Source organism: Vanessa atalanta, chromosome Z (genome assembly GCF_905147765.1).
Source record: "Vanessa atalanta chromosome Z, ilVanAtal1.2, whole genome shotgun sequence".
Taxonomy (NCBI): Eukaryota; Metazoa; Arthropoda; class Insecta; order Lepidoptera; family Nymphalidae; genus Vanessa; species Vanessa atalanta.
The window spans coordinates 3,095,378-3,117,883 of NC_061902.1; the positions used below are offsets into that span (position 1 = coordinate 3,095,378).

At 30.6% G+C, this 22,506-nt stretch overlaps 1 protein-coding gene across 3 annotated transcripts; it reads right to left on the reverse strand.

Moving 5' to 3' along the window:
• Positions 1 to 919: 919 nt before the first annotated feature.
• On the reverse strand, positions 920 to 18,547 carry LOC125075923 (calpain-C). 3 transcript variants are annotated; one of them, XM_047687769.1, is made up of 14 exons: positions 18,464 to 18,547; positions 14,329 to 14,467; positions 9,382 to 9,451; positions 8,225 to 8,336; positions 7,748 to 7,888; positions 7,031 to 7,199; positions 6,869 to 6,934; positions 6,562 to 6,659; positions 6,254 to 6,486; positions 5,922 to 6,141; positions 5,471 to 5,810; positions 4,858 to 5,122; positions 2,751 to 2,809; positions 920 to 1,861 (listed from the first exon to the last, which is right to left on the reverse strand). In XM_047687769.1, the coding sequence occupies exons 2-14, from the start codon at positions 14,464 to 14,466 to the stop codon at positions 1,835 to 1,837; spliced, it is 1,938 nt and encodes a 645-aa protein (XP_047543725.1). In that variant the 5' UTR covers position 14,467; positions 18,464 to 18,547; the 3' UTR covers positions 920 to 1,834. The 3 variants fall into 3 exon arrangements, with proteins under 3 accessions (XP_047543725.1, XP_047543726.1, XP_047543727.1); XM_047687770.1 differs by lacking the exon at positions 2,751 to 2,809; XM_047687771.1 differs by lacking the exons at positions 920 to 1,861; positions 2,751 to 2,809 and adding an exon at positions 4,041 to 4,087.
• Positions 18,548 to 22,506: the final 3,959 nt, after the last annotated feature.

Genomic DNA, 22,506 nt, shown 5'->3' on the forward strand with positions numbered 1-22,506 from the left:
ATCTATATGTATTATTATTATTATTATTTGAAATTGTCAACAGACCATTGATTATTATGATTAAGTTTTAATATGCGACTGTTTTATAAATGTTAAACTTTTAGATCTAGTCATACATTAGTAGTAATAAAAAAAAAAATTACAACGTTTTTTTATTTCCATACTATTTTAATATTTTTTGTCGCTTATAATTTATTTAGTTTTGATAATTACAGCATTTTTATTTTATACAACATGAAAAGGTTGCTTAAAAAAATAATAAAGACATTTTCTTTAAAACTCAAACTGAAGCTTCATAAACCAAAATAATGAAAGTATTTTGATTGATCAAAGCATTATTCGTGTGTTATTATTAAGTTTGTAATATAATGGGGATCCTTATTTGCAGCCCCCTTTTAATGTGGCTGGGTTACAATTTTAGGCAATTTTTAAAGTGCTGAGTTTTGTTTTGGTGTAGTATGTGCCAATATAATAGACAAACATATTCTGTAAATTACTTGTATGTATTATTTGCCATATGCATAAGACTCGCATGAACGAATCTAGTTTTTGCCGTGCGAACAATTTTCGAAAATGTCTTGATTGCCACTGGAATCTTGAATCAGTCTGTGATAAGTATTTTTTTATGTGACTGAAGCTTCGTTAACTTAGTAAGTAAGAAATAAATTAATGCAGCGAAATATTTTAAAGTTTATTTAATTAACAGTAGAATATAATATTAATCTCTTTAGTAATTACCTTTTCAAATGCTTTACAATACTACGAGTACTATTTACATCTTCATTTACCAACAATTAATTTATGCCAAAATAAAAAAAAAAACATATATATAGGTAAATAGGTATGTAAATTTTAATAATGGGAAATACGATATAACAAATACAAAAGAAAAATATTTTTTTGTAACATGTTTCGGTGGACTTTAATAAAAAAAAAATACAAAAACATTATTTACAATTAATAATAAGATTTTAAACTATAAAATATTCGTCTAAACCTAAATAACGATTCATTTTAAAGGGAGATCGCAGCATAGTTTAAGTTATAAAGTCATGCAGTACTTATGAAAACATAAACTACGAACTAACAATATTATTTTGTGTATGTATGTCATTATGTATTTTTATATGACCTATATTTAAAAGTTCATATAAAGGGGAACGTCATAAGCGATTTACTAAATGTAAAGATAATAAAGGGATACCTAAGAAATTATTCTGTAAACATAAGAATTTATAGGGAGCGCTATACTATTCAAGTGCATCCAATCGTCTCATGTAAAGGTTTAAATAAATTGATTGTCACATTAAAACAAGTTACGATTACGCTCTGACATCTTGAAAAAAAAATCTACTAAGATTCAAAGGAATTATTCGGGAGCAATTAATATTCCGGATATATACGTTACTCCATATTATCCGCGATTATTTAATGAAATAAATTCAAATTTATAATAATTGTAGGGAACCAGTAAAGGACTTATTTATACATCAAAATGGCGTAGACGATTGCGCGTGAGCGACCAGCGCCACACAAAAAAAACGGTTTTTTTTTTTTTATTTGTGCTTATACAGTTGTGACATCTAGGTAAGAATATAAACATATTGGTTTTAAAAATTTATCATTGCATTACATTGTATCAAATATTTCAGTAGATTTTTATCAATACCATATAAAGGTTAGATAACGATGTAACATTTAAACACAAAAATATTCTACTTAAAATGTTTCCATTCTGATCTTAAATAAGAAAAATATCGTTTCGTAATTACTTATTAAATATTTATATACACATACATCAACTATATGTTAAATAAATAATTTTAACCTAGCATCAGCATGTCAAAGCCGACTTCAGCCACTGAAACAAAAAAAAAGTTTATTTAAAAAAAAAAAACATCGATAGAGTTAAAACATTTTCTTTAGCGGCATAATTGCATTTGTACCATGAGTACATGGATTTTAAATTATATAACTTCGCATAGTATACTCTGCGATATAGGTAGTATAAATTTATTCTACTTTCAGTAATAAAATATTGCAAATGGACGAACCCTTCCAGCAGGAACTAATTATAAAAAAGCAAATAGAAAAAAAAATCAAACAAGCATTAAAAAATTAGGTTATTTATTATTTATATAGATTTTTATTAATGAGGCAAAGATGGTGAAAATGAAGAAATATCCTTGTTAATCAATCAATCAGTACCTATAATATCAATGTATTTAAAGTAATTATTAATAGTATCAATTAAAGGACTACAACGAGAGATATTGTATCACATGAAAAGTAATAACTTTTTATTTGCCTATGGTTCAATTTCTTTAAGTTACGCTACGATATATCATTAGTCTAATATCGTACGGTGGATAAATAATTAGATATTTTACATCCAATACGACTTCAATGTTGTTCAATTTTTATTCAAACACTGCACATTAAACACGCGGTTGTATTCGTGTGTGTTTGCATCAGAGATTTCTAGAGAGATTGTGATTCTACAATTAAAGTGTCTTTATTATAGTAAATAATATTTAATTGTAGTTGCTGACTATTTTACGTAGTATGCAAATGCAAGTAAGAAAAACACATTTTTATGTCATTTTTCAAGGTTTTCGGCAATCAATACCGTACCGTAAACCTTGATTTCTACGATTCAATAACCGATATATTTGAAATTAGAATATAATGTTAAGTAAGCAGTAGGAGTGTTAGCGAAGAGGTTAGTGACGTTGAGCTAATGTACCTACCTCAGCAAAAGTTAAATTAACTGTGTAAGTACTCGTAGAGCAGTTACTGTAGAACATATCTGAAATATGACATTAGACTATAAAGCATACTAATATTATTGATAAAGTTTAATCGCGAAGAGAAAGCATTTTATATATAGAGTTAAACATGTAATATATCCAATGGCACCATCTTACTTACCCAATAATATGCTTAACTATATCTTTAGTATACCAGTGATAACCATTTCGATTTTCTAAATTAGCTTAAAAACTTTCAATGGAGTTCTGATTGCTTGAAATGTTCCGAATAGCGGACAAACATTTCTGCATTCCAAATACAATATATATAAAATAAATTAATTTTGTTAGATATAATCTCGCAAATGTAATGTCGTTTTTATTTTGAAATAAAGAAAATTACGGTAAGTATTTAAATTGCAATAATTAAATGTATAAATTATAATTATTAAGGGCAACATTTTATTTTTACCATATAATAAAATTAAAATATAAATTATTCTGGGTAATTTTTTTTATCTTTATTATTGATTAATAAAAACTGTGTTATCATACTTGTGTTACTTCGTGTTTTGTTAGCTCTAAAACGAAAGTACTCTGCACATGTTTTGTATTAGTTTCTAAGCTATAGTTATTATGGTAAGTAGGCATTATTATACATGCGAGATATCTAATATACTATATACAGAAGCATTGGAAATATTTATTAAAATTTAAAGAAACTTCTACTTCTAACCAAATTTACTATTGTCATACTTTTTTATATTGTAATAATACTTCTTCGTCTTACCTACCAATACCCATTTAATTTAACTATTATTTTTCCGGATATTCCGGAATCTTTGAGCTTTGATCTTTGAATCGAGTCCGACTCTTTCAACTTCTTTCCTTCGTATTACAAACAGCTGTTACTAACAAATGGTCAGCGGCGGTCGATTTTGAGGGGAGTTAGGGCGCATTTTCATTGGTCGATAAGGCCCGCATTCGGGGTGCGGGAGATTTCTGTAACGCATGCCATAGGGCCCGCAAAGAGTTTATCGTTTTCACTGGTCGTCAGAGCTGGCATACGGGGTGCGGGTGATTTCTATAACGCATATATAAATATCAATATATGAATGCGGATATCACCCGCACACGTTTAATCGACCGAGTTATCGACCAGTGGATTTCATTGGTTGTTAGCTCGCAAGCGGGTACTCCCCGCAATCGGGCTAACTACCGACTTATCGACCAATGAAAATGCGCCTTTAACGTGTTAAGTAATGAAAAACAAAAAAAAAAAGAGTATCATGATGTATGTTCAAATTCAATATTTCACAATAGCTCTTCCGTGTAATCTAGAAAGGTGAACTTTTATAAAGAATAGTCGAAACAATGCGTATATTTTAGAAATCAACAAAAGATTTACTCATAATATCGCAGTGAGTGTCTCGTATTCGGTGAGAATGATGATGATGATGATTCGGTCGATAATGGCCAAGTCTGGCACCATTGGTGAGGTCTGTGTCTCTTAAAAATAAATGTTTTTGTGCTTGCAAGCGGGCCCGTGTTATGCTAAAGACGGGGTTGAATTCAAACATTCGTAATTGTTCATTATTAATCCAGTCTTTATGATATAATAATTGTATCAGGATTTTCTAATTTAATTAACGTTTTAAAATTCAATATCCTTTATATGTGTTGCGGTTCGAAATAGTATTAAATAAATCGAATATAATATAGAGTCCTCGTATATATTAATAGTAATAGAATATAATATAATATATGGAACATATTCAATTTATAACATGTTTAGGTACTCCTTAACTTTCAAATAAGGAGTCGCGGTGTCACTTACAGTGCGAAGGAAGGAAGTTGTTAGAGCGGAACGCTCGAGCAAGATTTTTTACCTAAAATGGATTCCGGATATTAACACGGAACAAATAACATAAGTAGAATAAACAAGGTCACCGACACTATTATAAATTTGTTTACAAAATGAAACTTCTGTTCTGTGACGAGAACGATCAATTTGAAATTCGAATACAACGTTAAAGTCGCAAAAAGGTTTCACTAGTGTCACGCGGAGTGAGATACACACACTGTGACTTAGTTTACATATACTTACGGAAAGCTCTATGAAGAAGTACAACTGCTGAGACAAAATCCCCAAATCGAAGCATTCCGTCTTTTCTCATATACTTGAGAACGAGAAGAGACAAGGCGCGCTCCGGTATCACAAACCCGACGTCGCGCAATATGTCGCGAAATCTTTCGATTCTGAGCACACTCATTTTTTCCGGTGCATGAGCCCGGAACACCACCTGCCAATGTTTTAGGCTACAGATGAGATCCTTGAAGTCGGATAGAGTTATGCGGCCAGAACCATCTTTCTGAATTAAGAACTAAGGAAAAAACTGACAAATATTACTTATAGGTATTTACTTATTTTACTAAAAATGATAAAAATATTCCGACTGTATACTGTAATTGTACAGATACATTGCGTATAGAAAATATATCCTTTTTTTAATAGAATTAGGTCATTGATTTTTAAAAACCTATATTAATTATACTTTTGTTCACATCAATTTCTATTTTTGTAAAATAGTTCTAATAGCTCTGTTTAAGTAGCAAACGACCTCTAAGCATAGTTCTTTCTTTTAAACATATTTTACTTTTGAACTCATCAATTGTTTCTATGACGGAAATATGTTTTCTGTATTTTTTATAAAGGATACTTCCATTGACAGGACTATCTGTCTGCACGTTTCAATAGTGGCACAGCTTTTGATGTAATCATTGGGTAAACATCTTTCAAGCAACTCTTGCAGTTCGAAGGCATTGATAGTCTTGTGTTCATCTGCCAACTGGAGGAATTGCGATTCGTACTGAGCGAAACTAGTCGACTCTACACCGGGAGGCGCCTTTAGCACGGCAGCCTTTAACATTTGAGGAGTGAAATCCAATACTCTCATTTTAAGTTGTTTTATTGAATACACTCGTAATGAAAAGTTAGCTTCCTGCCTCGGTTCAAAGGTAGTCGGTATCACCAAGTAGGCGCCCGCGTCTAAGTTACATCTAAAATAGAAATTAAACGTTTAAAATATTTCGCATTGCAATTGCAAAAGTATATTTCGCGCTGCTTAACATTTTATCGTATTTCTATTTAAATATTATACTCGTACTGACCTTTCGCTAACCTGTCGACTATTCGTGTATTGCGAGTTGATGGAACTTTTAGTTTTTTTGAAGAAAAGGGGAGAAGCTGTCTCGGTTAAGGATTTGGGGATTTTATAAATGCTGAACCCTATAACTTTTGGTTCCATTATGCTGTGTTGGTTGAGCGATATGATAACGGTGTCTGGGTCGCTGAGTACGATCTGTATTTGCGGATTCATATGAAATAAATCTGTAACATACATTTATAACAATTTATTTAATCTGTTTCTAATGTTAATTTTCTTTAATTTTCTAAATGTTCAGTATCGTGGCGTGATCAGAATACTTCAACTATTACTTACTAACGTGATTTCTACAACCGCCTGCGGTAACGCCTTTCTTCCAGCGGCCTTGATGACTCTTCACTTGCCACTTCTGTTTGTCACTCAAAGTAGCTTCAGCTTTACTCGTCTCCACGTCCAAATGCACCATTTCTACCCGTGAGAACATTGATGTGAAGTCGTTGTACAACATCCAGAAGCCTTTAGTCGTTGACGTTAGCCGTTCACGTTCGTGGACTGGAATCGAACTCCAACTGGAATGAGATATGAAAATTAATATCAAATCAGTTTAATATTATTATTATTTTATAAATGATTAGCAAAGGTACCTTGCATGATCTAAAATAAAATGTGTTATATGCGTGTCTCCGGGTGCTAATGGTCTTGCTAATCTCACTAAATATACTGGTCCATCAATAGTTTCTATCTGAAATTTACAGTTTGTATAGTTAATGTACGTATACGTATTATATGCTTTAGTAAGCTCCCCACTTTTATGATTGATATGTGGCGTCAATTAGTTTGAAATTGTAAAATCAATGAATGACTTTAGACGAATACATAAATTTTAGCATTAAACGGAATAGATTTTATAATGACCAATATTTAAACATACAAAAAATAATTTTAACTCACCCTTTCCATATTGTAAAGTCTGTAATTCATTCCCGATTCTATGCTTTTGACTGAATGCGTAACCGCCTGAAAAATGTGTACAAAGAAGTCAAAGAATTGTCTTTAAAATTATTAGTATTCTAATCCTGTAAATATATTTAAAATATATATATATATATTTACGTTTGGTAATCTATATGCTGTGACAACGCTTGTGGTTTTCATGAGATTGTTAAGAGCAGCGGCGTCAGTCAGGTCCGTAATGTTAAGGGATTCCGTGATGCCTCCTGTAAGATCCGCCAAGCCGTCCAAAAGGTTGCCGTATTTAAGTGCCTCGTATGACCCGTGCATTCTACAAATAGTAAAAAAATACAAGCAACTTATAGGAAATCATTATGCAATTCTATTGCGTATTGAGGTTAAAATGAATTACAACTTTTAACGGAAATATGAAAGACCCAGCTTACTCTAGTTATGCAGTAATATGAAATATTACATTTATAATCTTTACTAACATATATGTGAAAGTAACTCTGTCTGTGTGTCTCTTGCTCTTTCGCGGACAAACCACTGAACCGAATTTGATGAGATTAGGTATGAAGCAAGCTTATAGACTTTTTTATGCGTAACACCTGACGTGCAACCCCTAATACGCAAGAGAAACCACGGGCGACAACTAGTTAAATAAATTCTAAAAAATTAGTATAGGAAATTATTATGGTTTTTTAGTAATTAAATAGCGAGAAAACTTTTTTTTGACGAAATCGAAATTCATATAAATATTTTTGAATTTAATATTATATGTATTTGATATTTATATAATATTAGATATTGGATAAAATATTATCCTTATCATTAATTTTTTCATAAAGTATTAAATAATAGAAAATTGGTACTAACTTTGCATAAGCTTTTTCTAGTAGGGCCGGCCAGAGCTGTTCGGAATTACTGCAATGCATAAATGCCAGCTTGCCGTGCACCGTAGGTAATCTATCATCTACTAGAACCTCTACCCACTGGCCGCACCACCATAGACGAAATCTGTAATGTCGAAAATATATTTTATAATTTATAAAAAAAATGCAATAAACCGTATAAGTATGCTATTAATTATCAGGCTAATGTCGACAGACTCAGCCAACGATTTCACCAATAGATAATATCTGGTATTCCCAAGACCGGCAAGAGCACTCTGGTTAGAAAATGTTATTTTAAATAATTTAATCTTTCAATGTTTTTGTAATTTATTTATAACGAAAATAAATTTTAATAAAAACTTATTAAAGACAAAATGAAATCATCTGCTACATGACTTGAATTTGATAATGAAATTTTAGGCTTATCTTAATACTTATTAATTAACAATTTGATACTAACCGAAAAACGCCAGCATAGTTGGAGTCTATTCTTTGGTCAGCGGGTACGACTCGATAAAAAAGTCCTTTGCACAGATATAACACTCCAACACATGAAAGCAGCCATTTGTCTCCTGCAAGAGAAGTTTGTAAACATTGTTATATTATGTACTAGCTTTCTTTAGTAACCTTATTACTATGTTTGTTCGCCAAGCAGGGTTTGCTTTTTTGAATAAATAACAAGTTAACTCGCCACGCCTGAACATTTTTATTTATTTCAAAATCTCTATAATAAGATGCTAGATTATGCGTGTGTGAGAAGAGGGACAGCTGTTAGGTGCTTATGTTGAATGTCTTTATGTCTACCCCTGACATGCGTATACACAAAATTTCATGATGGCCGGTATGAGTAATAAATATATAATAATTATTGGCAGCATAGATTTCTCAACTCGCACAGCTTAATCCAAATTTAAGACACTTTATTGCAAAGCAAGATATAATTATCAATCAAATGTTGCCACATTACTTAATAAATAATATGTTTTAATCTGAAATGTATCGATAATGTATACTACAATATTACATAAACGCTTCAGAACCATTACGTTAGTCTTATTTCATAGCATTTCTGATCTGATTGCATAATATTCTAGATTTCGCTTTGTTGCCAAAACTTCTATTTTAAAATTCTTGTTATATTGCAATTTTCGCAGAGCATATCTCGACTTTGATATTACCAAATATGACTGATAAAGACACACGTAATTATACTAAAACATATCGATAGTTACTTTCACTTGCGCCACAGCTACCTTACAAGCTAGGTATTTATCAGATTTTAAATTCACTTTAATCAACATAGAAAATACAAAAAATGCGGTTGTATTAATTAAGCGTAAAATCATGAAAAATAATGTTACCTTTAATATAATCATATACTTAATCATTATAAAATTACTTCTGTTTGCTCGGAAATTCGACAATATTAATTTTTGCAAATTATGGGATCACAAATTTGATTTGTATTTTTTTTAAAAAAAAGCTATGGTCATCAAAAGTTATCAAAAAAAAACTAAAAAATAAGTTGACACACAAAGGAGGAACAGACAGCTTTGTCTATTTATATTTAGAATATAGTTAGCCAGCATGTTGATATCTCGATATTTATTAACTTACCAAGTCTGCCGGTCACAACGTCGAAAGTATCGCTGCTGTCGAGAATAAACTTGGGGTTCGCATACAATTCCTGTGAACAATTTCGAAACTAGTTAAACAAGCAACTTAATAAGATATAGGTAGGTATTTCATAATTTGTGTTGTAATCTAATAATACGCCTCCTTCAAAATTTACCATAAGTTAGGATCTAAAAAATATTTAAATAAATGCGTAAAAATACAGGAGACGCGTTGTCCCGTTTTTGCATTAACACAGTGCTACGGGCAAATACATTAATTGTTAAAAAAATACCAAGAGATAAAATTAAATACACGACCTAGCCACATTATTTTTTTACTAACAAATTTAAATATCATATGTATTGATACACGATCCGTGATAAGCAGATTACGGGATGCTGTCTTCTTTCGAATGTCGAATTACTTATGACTAAAACAGACTTATTAACTTGCTATACAAAGTTTATTAGAAAGCGATATACGATATACATATAATTAAACTTATTCATATTATAATTAACGTTAACAAATATCAAATGAAATAATCTAGTTTTATAAAGTAAATTCTATAAGCAAGCTAGTTTAAGTGCAACGAAGCTTGTATTCATAAAATTAATACTAAATGACCGCTCGAAATTGTAGTATTTTCTTACCAATTTAATAGGTGAATATAGGTAATGCAGCGTTTTATCTGCTTAGATGAAATGACAAATGATATTATGTTAGGACTTTTGGTTGGCCAATACGAGTGAGTACCTACCATCCCCTTATTCAATGTATTCATTACATACGAGTGTTCCGGTGATGTCCAGTGTAACTTAGATTTACAGGGACGAGGATAGCGTCTTATCAAAAAATATATTAAAATTATCATCGAAATGTTTTTGATAATACTTGGTATTCAAACGTGCAGGCTCACAAATTCATAATAAAAAAAAAAAAATTACAAATTAAAGTTATATTTAAGACACACCAAAGGTCAAAGGACAACATGTCTGTGGTTGGTGATTGTTTTTCTACAATTATAATTTGATTCAATAATCATCATATCAATCGGCGTGCCGTGACGGACACTTTTCTAATAAATAGTTCAATTTATAGATGAGATTGTGATAGTGAATTTAAATTTGTAGAATGAGATAAATAACATTAAGGTATAGATACATAAAGTAACATTTTAATTAACATTTAGTTTATAAAAGAGCTGCACAACATCATTGCACATATGTGTAGGTGGTAGACGACCTTGATGGGTAGGTAATAATATTATACTTCTAGCTAAGTCGTTTGTTATATATTGATGTTCTCAGCCTGAGAAATGTTGAAGTGTCTTACAAGGCGGTAACGAGTTGCTCAATTACCTCGAGTAAATATTCCTTATTAAATATATTGTAAACAAATTTATAGCATAGCGAATCGAATTTATAGACTTCTAAACCATCCATTGATTTCAATGAAATTTTAAGCAGGGGTAAATGAAACTCGCTGAATAATAAGGTTTGAAGTTGTTTCCACCATGCTGCAATAGGACTCTTATTGATATATACTTTGGATATTTATTTAACATATATGTTTTTCGTTGCAACTAATTAAAAAATTTAATAAAGTCATGTTTGGCTAAAATTGATTTGCAACTTATAAATAGACATCAATGCCATCTATTTCGATTACTTAGCACTAAAATATATTCAATATAGATAATACACATTCACCTTCAGTGTTATTTTTTTTTATAAGTAAGAAAAAGTCATTGTACGATAAAGAATACCTATTCATAAATTATATACCAGTAATATTCGAGATTCGAGATGGCCCAGTGATCAGAACGCGTACATCTTAACCGATGCAATAATCGGTTAAGATGTACGCGTTCAAGCCCAGGCAAGCACCACTGTATTTTCATGTGCTTAATTTGTTTTTATAATTTATCTCACGCTTGGAGGTTAAGGAATACATCATGAGGAAACCGGCATGTGTCTTATTTCAAAGAAATTCCGCCACGTGTATGCACCAATCCTTATTGGAGCTCCAAAGCATCTCCTCAAACTACTCCTCCATTGAGGAGAAACTTTGGGGCTTAGCCCAACTGTGGCTGCTATTTTACACAACTTTAATAATTATACTTACTTACTCGTATAAATCGTAATAATACTGATCTTTAATGCCATTCTTTTTTATTTTTATTTTGTAAAAGCCTGGCGATCCTGGTCAGTACCTATACTAAGACAAAATTAAATTATTTTATCGTCATAGGTCATTAGCACGCGTGTCGATGTTAAAATAACGTTGAAAAATTCGGTCACAAAGATACATATCAAGCTAATTTTAGTTTCAATTTAATTCCCGCTCTATGATGTCAAAACTGCGTATATTTACGTCATATTATATTTCAGAGGTTCTCTAATAATAAGCTTTTAGCTTAGGCTGTTGGTATTTAATATGTAATATTCTTATAGGTTTTGTAAGTATTTCAAATATAAATAAGCAGTTGTGGTTTTTCCTGAAACTTAATATAAAATATGCATCGCTTTGAGGCTTTGAGTTTTTTCAATAGTATTTATAATTATGAAGATGTATTTATTGTTAATGTGGGTATCTTAACGTATCTGTATTCGTAATAAATATGCTTTAGAATTTCAATTATGTTGGCATATAATACTATGCTTGTAATATTTTATTAATGCATGATAAATTAAATATTGGATTAGGGCACCGCGCCTCACCGATGATGGTCAAATTTTGGTCCACAGATGAGGCACTGATCTTTATGAAAGTTTTCTAACACAATTTAAGTTTTTCAATTTTACAGGTACCTTCTGCCTTTTAAAAGCACTGCCATAACTTTTTGTTTGGGCGAAACAACAGTGATAAGCTAAATCTTAATTAAAAATTAAATTAAATTACTTAGTTCAGGAAAGAATAATTTTTCCAAAACAAAATTATATTGATCTATTTAAAAAAAAACTCGTTAAACGACTACAAGAAGCTCTTACGAAGCAAAACCTTTCATTAACAATTATACACCTCCTTAGACAATATTCAAATTAAAATAAATTATCAGATTTGGTCGTTATTGTAGCGACCATACATTTTGAGAACTAAACGCCATAAGCTTATGAAGGATTCGGTGTACGCGTCATTGCGAACGGCAGCTGAATCGAGAAGGTCAACGACTAAGGCCTTGATTACATTTAACAACGAAAAAATCGAAACTTATTAAGCAATCATTGCGCGAGTTTGCCAATATCAAAAGTAGGAGAAAGGTAGGCGTTTATAAAACGGTTAACACATTCCAAAATAAAATTACAGTTCATCGGAAAGGTTATTAGTTCTTAATTTAATTTTGGAATACATTTTTTTTTAAATAAAGGAGTTACAAATAGATTGAATTAACAAGTTAATAGCGATGTAAACAACGTCACTATACACAAATGATTAATGTTACCTATCTATTACTTAATACACTGTTTTCACTTTAAAATATACATCTGTGTTGAAATAAACCTTTCTAAATAATAAAAAATGTGGAAAGTGGCTGATATCGTTTCATTTATTATTTTATTTTCTTTAGTTTACTGTGCCCAACAGTGCAGAATTTTTAACGTTCAAAACGCTTAGCGCTACGTGGTTACTGGATAACGGTAATACCCCTGTCCGTCTGAATGTGCTCTTTCCATTTCTAAAACGTGTCAGGAATCGTTAATAAGTTTTTATATGTTGTTTGATATAAATAGCAACATTTTGAACGTATCCGTTCCGTTCTCATTTTGTCTATTATTTTGCATTTATTTAGTTTCATTGATAAGAAAATTGTTGTCTTTAAAAATATTTATAAATTCATAAAGTCATGATTTATACTAAATTAAGAATTTTTATTTTTAACTACATTTCGCCCAAATATTGGATATGTATGTATGTAAGAAGTATCGAAGCCATATACGGTACTACTTAGGCCTTTGGGAATTAGCTTGGGATATAAACAATGATTACGCTCGGCTTTATTCAAATCCACAGGCTGGCTTTCCCATGCAATATTTTTTGATATAGATATGTAACAACACATGTACTTCATGACAAGGCAGTATCATTTTTATGATATATACTTAAATAATTACCTCTCTATAAATACTTTTGTATAAAAACAATTTATCAATCTATTGTACAAAATATTCATACAAAGATCTACATATTATTATTATAAGGTTTAATCAAAAGAAGATAGTTTAAGAAAAATATATGCATCAAGTACCATTCATCCAAATTCTTGGGAAGTTAATCTGTATTTACGATTTGGTTATGAATATACATGAAAAGAAAGGTGAAAGTAATCAAGTGGGCAGTGACCTACATAATATGACATGTCTGTGGACATTAGCATACCATTCGGACCGTATCTAAGAACAGGCTGTGAATCGTGAGCACATGGGAGAGTGTTTAATATTTGTTTAAATAAATTAAATCTAAGTGATGTTGAATTGACGAAACGTTAATTGCTTTGTTAATATTTTGACGTCGGCGCTATATTCGCGCTATAATTTATAAACAATTTATTACAATGCTTAAAGACAATAAGTCTGTTAATTGAATGAAGCATGTTATTTAACTGATTTATAATATAGTAGTATTAAAGTCTTGATTTATAATGTTGCACAATGAGATTTTAAGTTTGTTTTAACTTACAATGCAATGTATAATGCAAGAGTCAAACGCCGCGGTCTTAGGTAACCTTTGTTTATCTTATAAAATATAGCCTCACTTTAAAAATACAAAACAATTCCACAGAAGTGTTGTTAGGAATTTTATAGATATATCTCAGAATTGTACTACCGTATAATTGATTAAACAACCAAGTGTAATCGTAAACGCGGTTCAAGACATAGAAAGCAGGTACGTCGACCACTGCGCTAGTTTATAGTGTAATTGATTTAAAGTCACACATTTACTTACTTTAGCTCGTTTCCATTCAAAGGTGAAAGGCGGGACTTGATGGTAGAATACAGAAGGCTGAACGGCTGGGAAGTCTGGATCTTCCCACAATTCACGCCGTTGAAGGCAACTTGCCTTGATACGCTCGTAGTCCGTCATCCTAAATAATTTCAGAGATATTAACATTGGATAAACTATATGAACATATTATTTCAGATTGTATTTCATTATAAAGCTCGAAAGCGATGTGAGTGAGCGACGTTTGTTGAAGATTTGTTATTTATTATGTAATACTTTCTACCCGCGTCCCGGCTTCACGCGGGTACAATATTATGTCTATATATATACATCGTACGATGTTTATATACCTCGTTCAAAAAACAAACATAAAAGGAAAGATATGTCGTACTATGCATGTAAACTTTACTCTTGAATCACTCAGTTCATTGATTAAACCCGAATTAAAGTCAGTTGCGTAGTTTATAAGATCTAAGCGTACAGACGGAAGCGACTTCGTTTTATTCTATGTAAATTAGTACTAAAACAGTCAAACAATAGAGTGTTAAAAGACAGTAATTTTTTTGCATTGCAAAAGGCAACAACAAAGTGACGTTTATGTGTATAATAAATATATAGGATTGTTTCGTTTTGGAACTCGATTGTGCAAATAGGGAAATATTGTTAAACAAAAGAGATATATGTATATATAAAAGGCAATGGTAGCATATTTGGAATGCTGGACTATAAAGACAAGTTCTGCAAGAGCGTGGGCGGGAGTCGATATTGTATGTTATACCTACTATTATGTAACAAAGTTTAAGAATTGACATTTTCAATAAAATAAAATTGTAAAAAGTTGAAATTTGTTCGAGTTACATATTAAGTTCTTATGGACCTATGAATGATGGAACATTTAAAAACATATATTTTGTCTCATTACATAATGTAAACAGTACTCGATCTATACTATAGTTGTATGTATTAGTTTCCATTTAATGGCAAATTCAATGAATAATCTCGATTGGTAGGACTATTGAATCTAAACATAAGTTTTTCATATAAAGTTTGATGTCCTATTGCACATCTAAAGCCAAAACTAATTAAACAGATACACAGTTTGGTTGAATGGATTAAATTTGTATTTATATTATATTTATACAAGACATGCGTTTCAATGTCTCTTAAATTGTTTGCAAACATGTATTCATTGATGCAATTTGTGTTTTAATTATTATTGATCGTGATGGTACCAAGGGAAAAGTATTTATGCAAGTGTCAATATTACTGTAAATATAGCCTCTTATAGAGTTTCTATGAATATATCGACAAAAAAGACCAGCAAAACACATTTTCTTCAATACCTTAGTTACGTACATTTCGAATATTAATTTAGTGAAATGTATTAAAATGAATAAATTTGACAGTTATTTGACTTTTTGAACCATATATCATCAGCTTTTATAAGATACGAATAATTGTATTCGAAGATGAAACGCTTTTTGCTTCTATTATAGAATGAAACAATTGACGGTATTTTCATTGAACGAAGGAGAAAACTTGAACTGTGTTCACCGTTGACATACCTTATGTTTTCTTAATTAATTGAGCCTAGGAGAAATCGCGTGACTTAGACTTAGGACTCGTATCACTCTGATGCACGGTGAACACGAGCAACTAATGTAACAGGGCATTATCACTTATCAGCGTCACAATTTACTACAAAAAAGTTAAATGGAATTTGAATATGCATTCTGAATTAGTAGACTATTCAATAAATATGTAAAATATTCAAGTCTATATTTTTTGCAAATTTCTTAATACATGAATAATTCATTTTTACTTTTCGGAATAATTACAAATGTCCGTCTTTGTTTAATATACTTTTAGGAAAACTTATTAAAATTTTACAAACTTATAAGTAGAATAAATTATAAAATAATGTTTTAAATATCAAAACAATAACATGTGTACATATTATTATATAATACTTAAAATATTTTACCGGACAATGACATTTATAGATTAAATCGTTGTTATATTATTTTATTATAATTGAAAACATCAAGACGTTTTTTGCTTTTAAAATATGGGTTAATCTCGATGAAATCTATATGGTTTGTATTATTGCATATTAAAGTTCCAATAGTATTAAAAAGATTGGAGACCAGTTTGCACGATGACCAGTATGCGATCTATAATGAAAGGTCGATATAGGTTTGTCTAAGACCTGACAACTAGTTTGTCAACAAAAACCTGATTAAAAAAGAAAGTTAGCAGAGTCTTATACAAGAGAAGTATTAACAATGTTAACGATGTCTCTTTAGCGTAAATGATATTATAATTGATATATTAGGTACAAACTAATATTATTGAAAGATAATAATTTTTGATATGGGAGAAAAATGTTTAAATGTTATTGTATTTATGGAATTATATTTATTAAAATCATAAATAATATTTAAAATAAATAAATACTGAAACTACCGACTAATTTTAACTTTTATTAATATACATAGCATGGAATTAAGCTTCGTCTACATACAAACGCATACCATCAAATGGAACAAGACAGAACGACCCACTTGTTCAACTCTCCACTAAGCGTCGGTATGTGGAAATCTATGGCGTCAATAAATGTAACTACGCACAAATGAAGGAAATTTAATAAATACAAACAGTAGAACAAAAATGTATTTTATGTTTATTTTTCATTTCAACGAATATCTGATTGAACAATCTTAAATCGAAATAATAACTGAACAAACTTGCTATTAAATTAATTATTATGACGAAACTAGATTTGTTTGAATTGATAAAATTTTATATCCAGTTCAGTAAACATTTGTTTGCAGCTGTTAAATTTAAATAATTTATAGGTAATAACGCAGTATTAAATACCATTAGGCTGTATATATATTGCATTTGGTACGGTAAACTATTTACAAAAAAGTAAGAAATAAAATGTTAGTTCTTGGTAAGTATTCGCAAGCTTCTTAAAATAAACACGTGCTTGGGAATATTAAAGGTTAACCTTGGCACAGAGCACAAACACTTCGCGTATCGAATTAAATATTATTATATAAAAGACAACAGTTTTATTTATTTCAATTGTTTGTTCGTTGTCAAAAAACTCCCACGAAAGTTTACTAAATAAAAAGTCCTTATATTTATAATTTTTTTTTAATCTAAAAATATTTCTTTTAATTGATATTACAGAAGTATTTTTCGACTTATCAATGTATTAATTCTTAATTAAAATCTCACAGTAAATAGTTGTGAAATCAATAAAGATGTGAAAACATACTGTATTACCTCATAAATAATATCTAATATGAAATTGTTTTAAGTCTTTAATTTATAGTCAAGAAATAAAAATACTTAGTCGTGCAAAAAGTAAATGACGTAAAAATATGTCCCATACGTTAATTATAATTAATTTCTCTACTTGGAAAAGCGTAATAACTAATAAGTTATGCTCCAAAAATTACTTTGTAATTATATATATCTGTCCAAGAGAAAACTTCACTTTTTAATACATAACTTCTACATAACTGTCCATGAAGTTTAAATTATTGTCACACTTTAGATGTTTATAGGTTCTACGTATTGATATATTAAGATATTTTGTTGTTAGAAATACGAATAGGTTGTATCTATTATAAATTCAATAGTTAAATAGTCTTGTAACATTGGGTTTGAGGGTAAGATGATCAAGATCATCTTGTCTCAAACCCAGTTTTTCTGGTAAAGGAAGACTTATAGAGCGTCATAGTCATTTGTGTGACCAAGCTCTTTAAATAAAGAAAAAAAAAAAAGTTAAATAGTCGCTTTTTGGACACGATACTCAATGTAAACAATGTATGTTTTTTTAATTATCTGTTTTAGTTTTTAGAGAATAATCTTACATCATCAATTTCATGGAATAATTTATTTTTAATTATTATAGTGCGTTGGTTTATGACTTCCACGAAATTCTTAAAATCTAAAACAAAAGTAGATGATTAAAGCTATGAACCAGTAGCGCCCAGACAACAAATACGGAGTTATAAAGTGGTCCACTGCTAAGATACTTCATGAATAAATTATACTATGAAAACGCTGATTTATTATGTTTACAAAATAAGAATTTTCATTATTAGAATATTATGTCACTTACCTTAGTTTATATTAAACATTGTCTAATACACTGCCACTATACAAGGTAAAGGCACTCACGCGCACGTCACACCGTCGGGAGGTAACTGGTTTCCCGCTGAACTTCTCGAAAGAGCTCCCCCCTCCCGCTAGTAAGGTTGTGAGTGATTAAGTAAGAGAGCGGAAAATAAAACTTTATTAGATTATAAGAAACTTCTATTAATGGTTTACTACGAGATTCATAAATTTATTTTGTACCAATTACAATATTAAGTCGTTTTATATAAATACTATCTACTTAATTACAAAATAAAATTTTCTATTAATAATTGTAATACCAATTGATAAAACGAATATATAACAATAAAAAAATATATTTTTTTAATTAATATTGTTTTTGAATTATTTTGAATTAATAAATGTGAAATTTCAAATCAGAACAATTAGATGAATAAACGCTTCCGCTTTCACAGCGCTTAATTAAGTATCACAAAGTACTGGCGTTAGCGTTGCCGTACTGCGGTTCAAGCGACAAAAGGCTCCAGCACCGGTTGTTTCGGTCAACCCTTTAACTTTCTCGATCGCTATTGTATCTCCAGAATAATAGCAGCCTTACATAATGGCACATGCATACACCATACAGATCAAAATGCTTTGACCGTTGTGTAATTAATATGTAGGTAGATTAGTTTAGTTTTTTAGTCATTTTACTTTGTACGTAGATACAAATAAACATAATAAAATTAATTTTTCGATACTTTGGGTTCAGTACAAATAACGAATACAATTCCAAAAATATTCCTTTTTTGAAATTTAGTATACTTACGTATCTTGACCTATCTACGAATATTATCGTTAAAAATGATGCAACTTTTATTTTTAAGGTCAAAACTAGAACAAATCCTATGTTTTTCATGTTTATTGTAACAAATACTGATATTTGACGAAATTATTTCCTACAAAAGGTGTAGGCCATGAGAAAATAGAAATTTTTTTGTTCTATACAATTTTCGCGTAAAGCCGTTACTTGATTGTACTTATGTATACAAAATTTTATAAACAACATTTCATATCACAAACAAGAATTTTACAGTGACCTGTACTTAAGTATTCAAAGGCTTTTGGGAATTTAGTCTCAAATAACTATCATTAAACTATCATTTCACAATAACGGCGAAAAAAGACTAGAAACATGACACATAAAAAATTATGTCTAAATTAGAAAGGTTCACGAGACGATCGGCGATTGATGCACCACTTGAATGTATATCATTTACACTTGACGTAGTTAATTAATGATCTCTTTCATTTTTCGTATCATAAAGGTATGCGGACTAACAACTAGGCCACGTTGTGGTAAGTAGTCACCAATTCCTACTGACATTGGTACTTTAATAAGTAATATTAAAGTACCTTCCTTATATCAATCTTTGGAGCTAAGTTATTAGTCCCTAGTGCCTGTAGTTACCCTGGCACAAGGGACATATCTCATCTTTCAAACGAGAACACAACAATTTAGTATTGTTAAGTATTGCTGTGTGCTCAAAACGGTTGCATTATCCATAAATATTATGATTTCAGACGCAGTTATGATCGTTCTTTGAATAACTCTAGTCTCTACGCAGAACAAATATTCTAAAGAAAAAATAGATAAAATATAAGAATGTTATATTTTTCTTTCATTTACTCTCAATAGCGTAGAATTATTGACAGTCACTTGTTTGCACCAATGTTTGTCAATCACATATTACCAAATGCAAATGAGCGTCTGATACAATAAATTAACTTTGTATTAAATTATAATTTAATACCGATCTGGTATTTTTTTATGCTCAGTCATGTTCATTGTTTATTTGTACTTGCTATAAATTTAATTTTACAATCGCCTTCGTAATACGGTATTTCTCATTGAGTAGGATCTGTGATACGCTCTGTTAGGTAACCATTTTTAAATCAGTACATCGATATCATTTTTATTCTACAGTCTTAAACGATATTTCATTAAGACAAAAGCAACCATATTACCAAAGCATTAGATCTATGTTAAATTAAAAAAATAATATATATGTAATACGGCGAGATTTAGAGTTTTACGAGTTGGAAATACGATCGATTTTATATTTGACGTTAGGAAGGTTTTTCTTAATTTTGTGCCGGTTACGTTTCGAAAGGCGAACTTTATTGACATTGCCGGACGCAACCGGCGGGCCTTCGGGGCTTAGCGATGAATCAGATATTATATTGTATTGCGACGTCGACGATAGACAAGTAGCACGGTTGTAGTGAACAATAATAATCAATAATATAGGCAAACATATCATTATTTTGTTAAGAGTTTCAACAAATCATCTATTATGTTTGCAAACAATGTCTAAAGTATTTTATTCAAATTACGGTCAGGTATAATTGATTATAATTGATTATATTGTGAGCCAATGAAATTATTGAATAACGTAATTATTCATATTTTTTCGTCACAATTAGTCGATAATTGACCAGCTCGTAGTTTGAGACTTAGGACCTTTCTAAGCTTTCCTCACACATTATGACATCATAACAAATATAATGATTGGGAACGTAGTGTACAAAAAAGAATTTCGTTCAATTTACTTTTGTAAATTAATTAATTAATTTTTTTTTTCTTTTTTGTGTCGCATTTCAGTCAGGTTTGTGTTAATTTTTATAATAGGTTTTTCTGCATCTCAGAATACATGTTGTTTAGACTCAGACCCGAAGAACAACTTTAAAAGGTTAAAAATTATCATCATATATCAATAATAGGTGCAAACAAGAGATAACAAAAGTTCGCCGAACAAAAAAAAAAACATATGAAGGATTATTCAATTCGAATAAAAAACACGTTTGGAACCGTATTAATAAAAGTAGTTAATTAGGATCAACATACCTACTAAGAATCTTATTATGATATTAGATATACATATTAATAATATTGGAGAAAAATTAGCTACAACTATGATGTGCAAATTGAACGATTTCATTTTTATTGGTTTTTTTTTGTTGTAAAAAATAGATAACTGTTAAATATAAAAAAGTAAGCATCAAAGTAGTCAACGTGCCATGTCTACATTTAATAAACTCGATTACAAGAAGTTAATGAAATGTAGTGCGCTGAATTCTAAGTCGAATATTTCACATAGGGGATGGATGAACACGGATGAGACGAAATCGCCGAGTCGGCCTTCCGACTTCCTCAGGTAAACACCACAAAAAGTACGGCTATGGAGACACCAATGGTCTTAAAAAATTATTACAAATTTGAAACTTATTTCAAAGACTTTAGAATTACTGTAAATAAAAAGTAAAATAGATGAATTTATATGCTGTATCGGTATAGGTAAACGTTACATATAGTTAGTAAGATAAAGAAAGTCCCACATTTCTCGCTAGTGCGAGGTCATCCCACCTGCCGTCCTCCTCAAGGCCGTCTAAAAAAACGCGCCAGATGTCCACGGTCTCAGGGTGACGCCTTTCAAGTCCGTGGTAACGATGACGATGCCTTTGTCCCGCCCTTTCCTTTCCCGTTCCCGCTCCGCGATCTCCTTCTTGACCATGACGGTCACACAGAAGGAGGCATCGGCCCTCCACGCCAATTCCCTGAGATCTCTGAATATCGCAGGTTCAAAATCACGGATCAGGATCTGGCTCTCCGCGTTCTATGGGGAGCTCTCCTTGGGCCCGGTCTCTCGCATAGGCCCTAGTCTAAGATAGCATTCAGAAACAAATTCAGGTCCCAGGGACTCCACAACAGTGGAGCAGGGTCCTCACAATAGAGATTTTTAAAAGAAAATATTCTAAATCTGATTAAAAACATTTAACATAGTAAATATAGTAAAAAATTAAAGACTGATATAAAATATTAATAAGGAATTAAAAGAGTTTAATTTGTTTACAAATAAATTAGTGACACACACCCGACTGTAGCCCTTCCAGACCTCTAAATAAGATCCTGGTTATTATGCAGAAACCTTCGTGACAGTTTTTTTTTTAATTAAAATCATCAAATCAAATACAATAATTTATTAGGATGTAATAGTATATAGATGT

Bases quoted from the DNA above. Each gene is read 5' to 3' on its own strand.
- LOC125075923 (XM_047687769.1), bottom strand. From the start codon at position 14,466: ATGACGGACTACGAGCGTATCAAGGCAAGTTGCCTTCAACGGCGTGAA. The intron at 8,337-9,381 runs GTAAGTTAATAA...CTTCTCTTGCAG, and splicing joins CGTTGTGACCGGCAGACTTG to GAGACAAATGGCTGCTTTCA. The intron at 7,889-8,224 runs GTTAGTATCAAA...TCGACATTACAG, and splicing joins AACTATGCTGGCGTTTTTCG to ATTTCGTCTATGGTGGTGCG.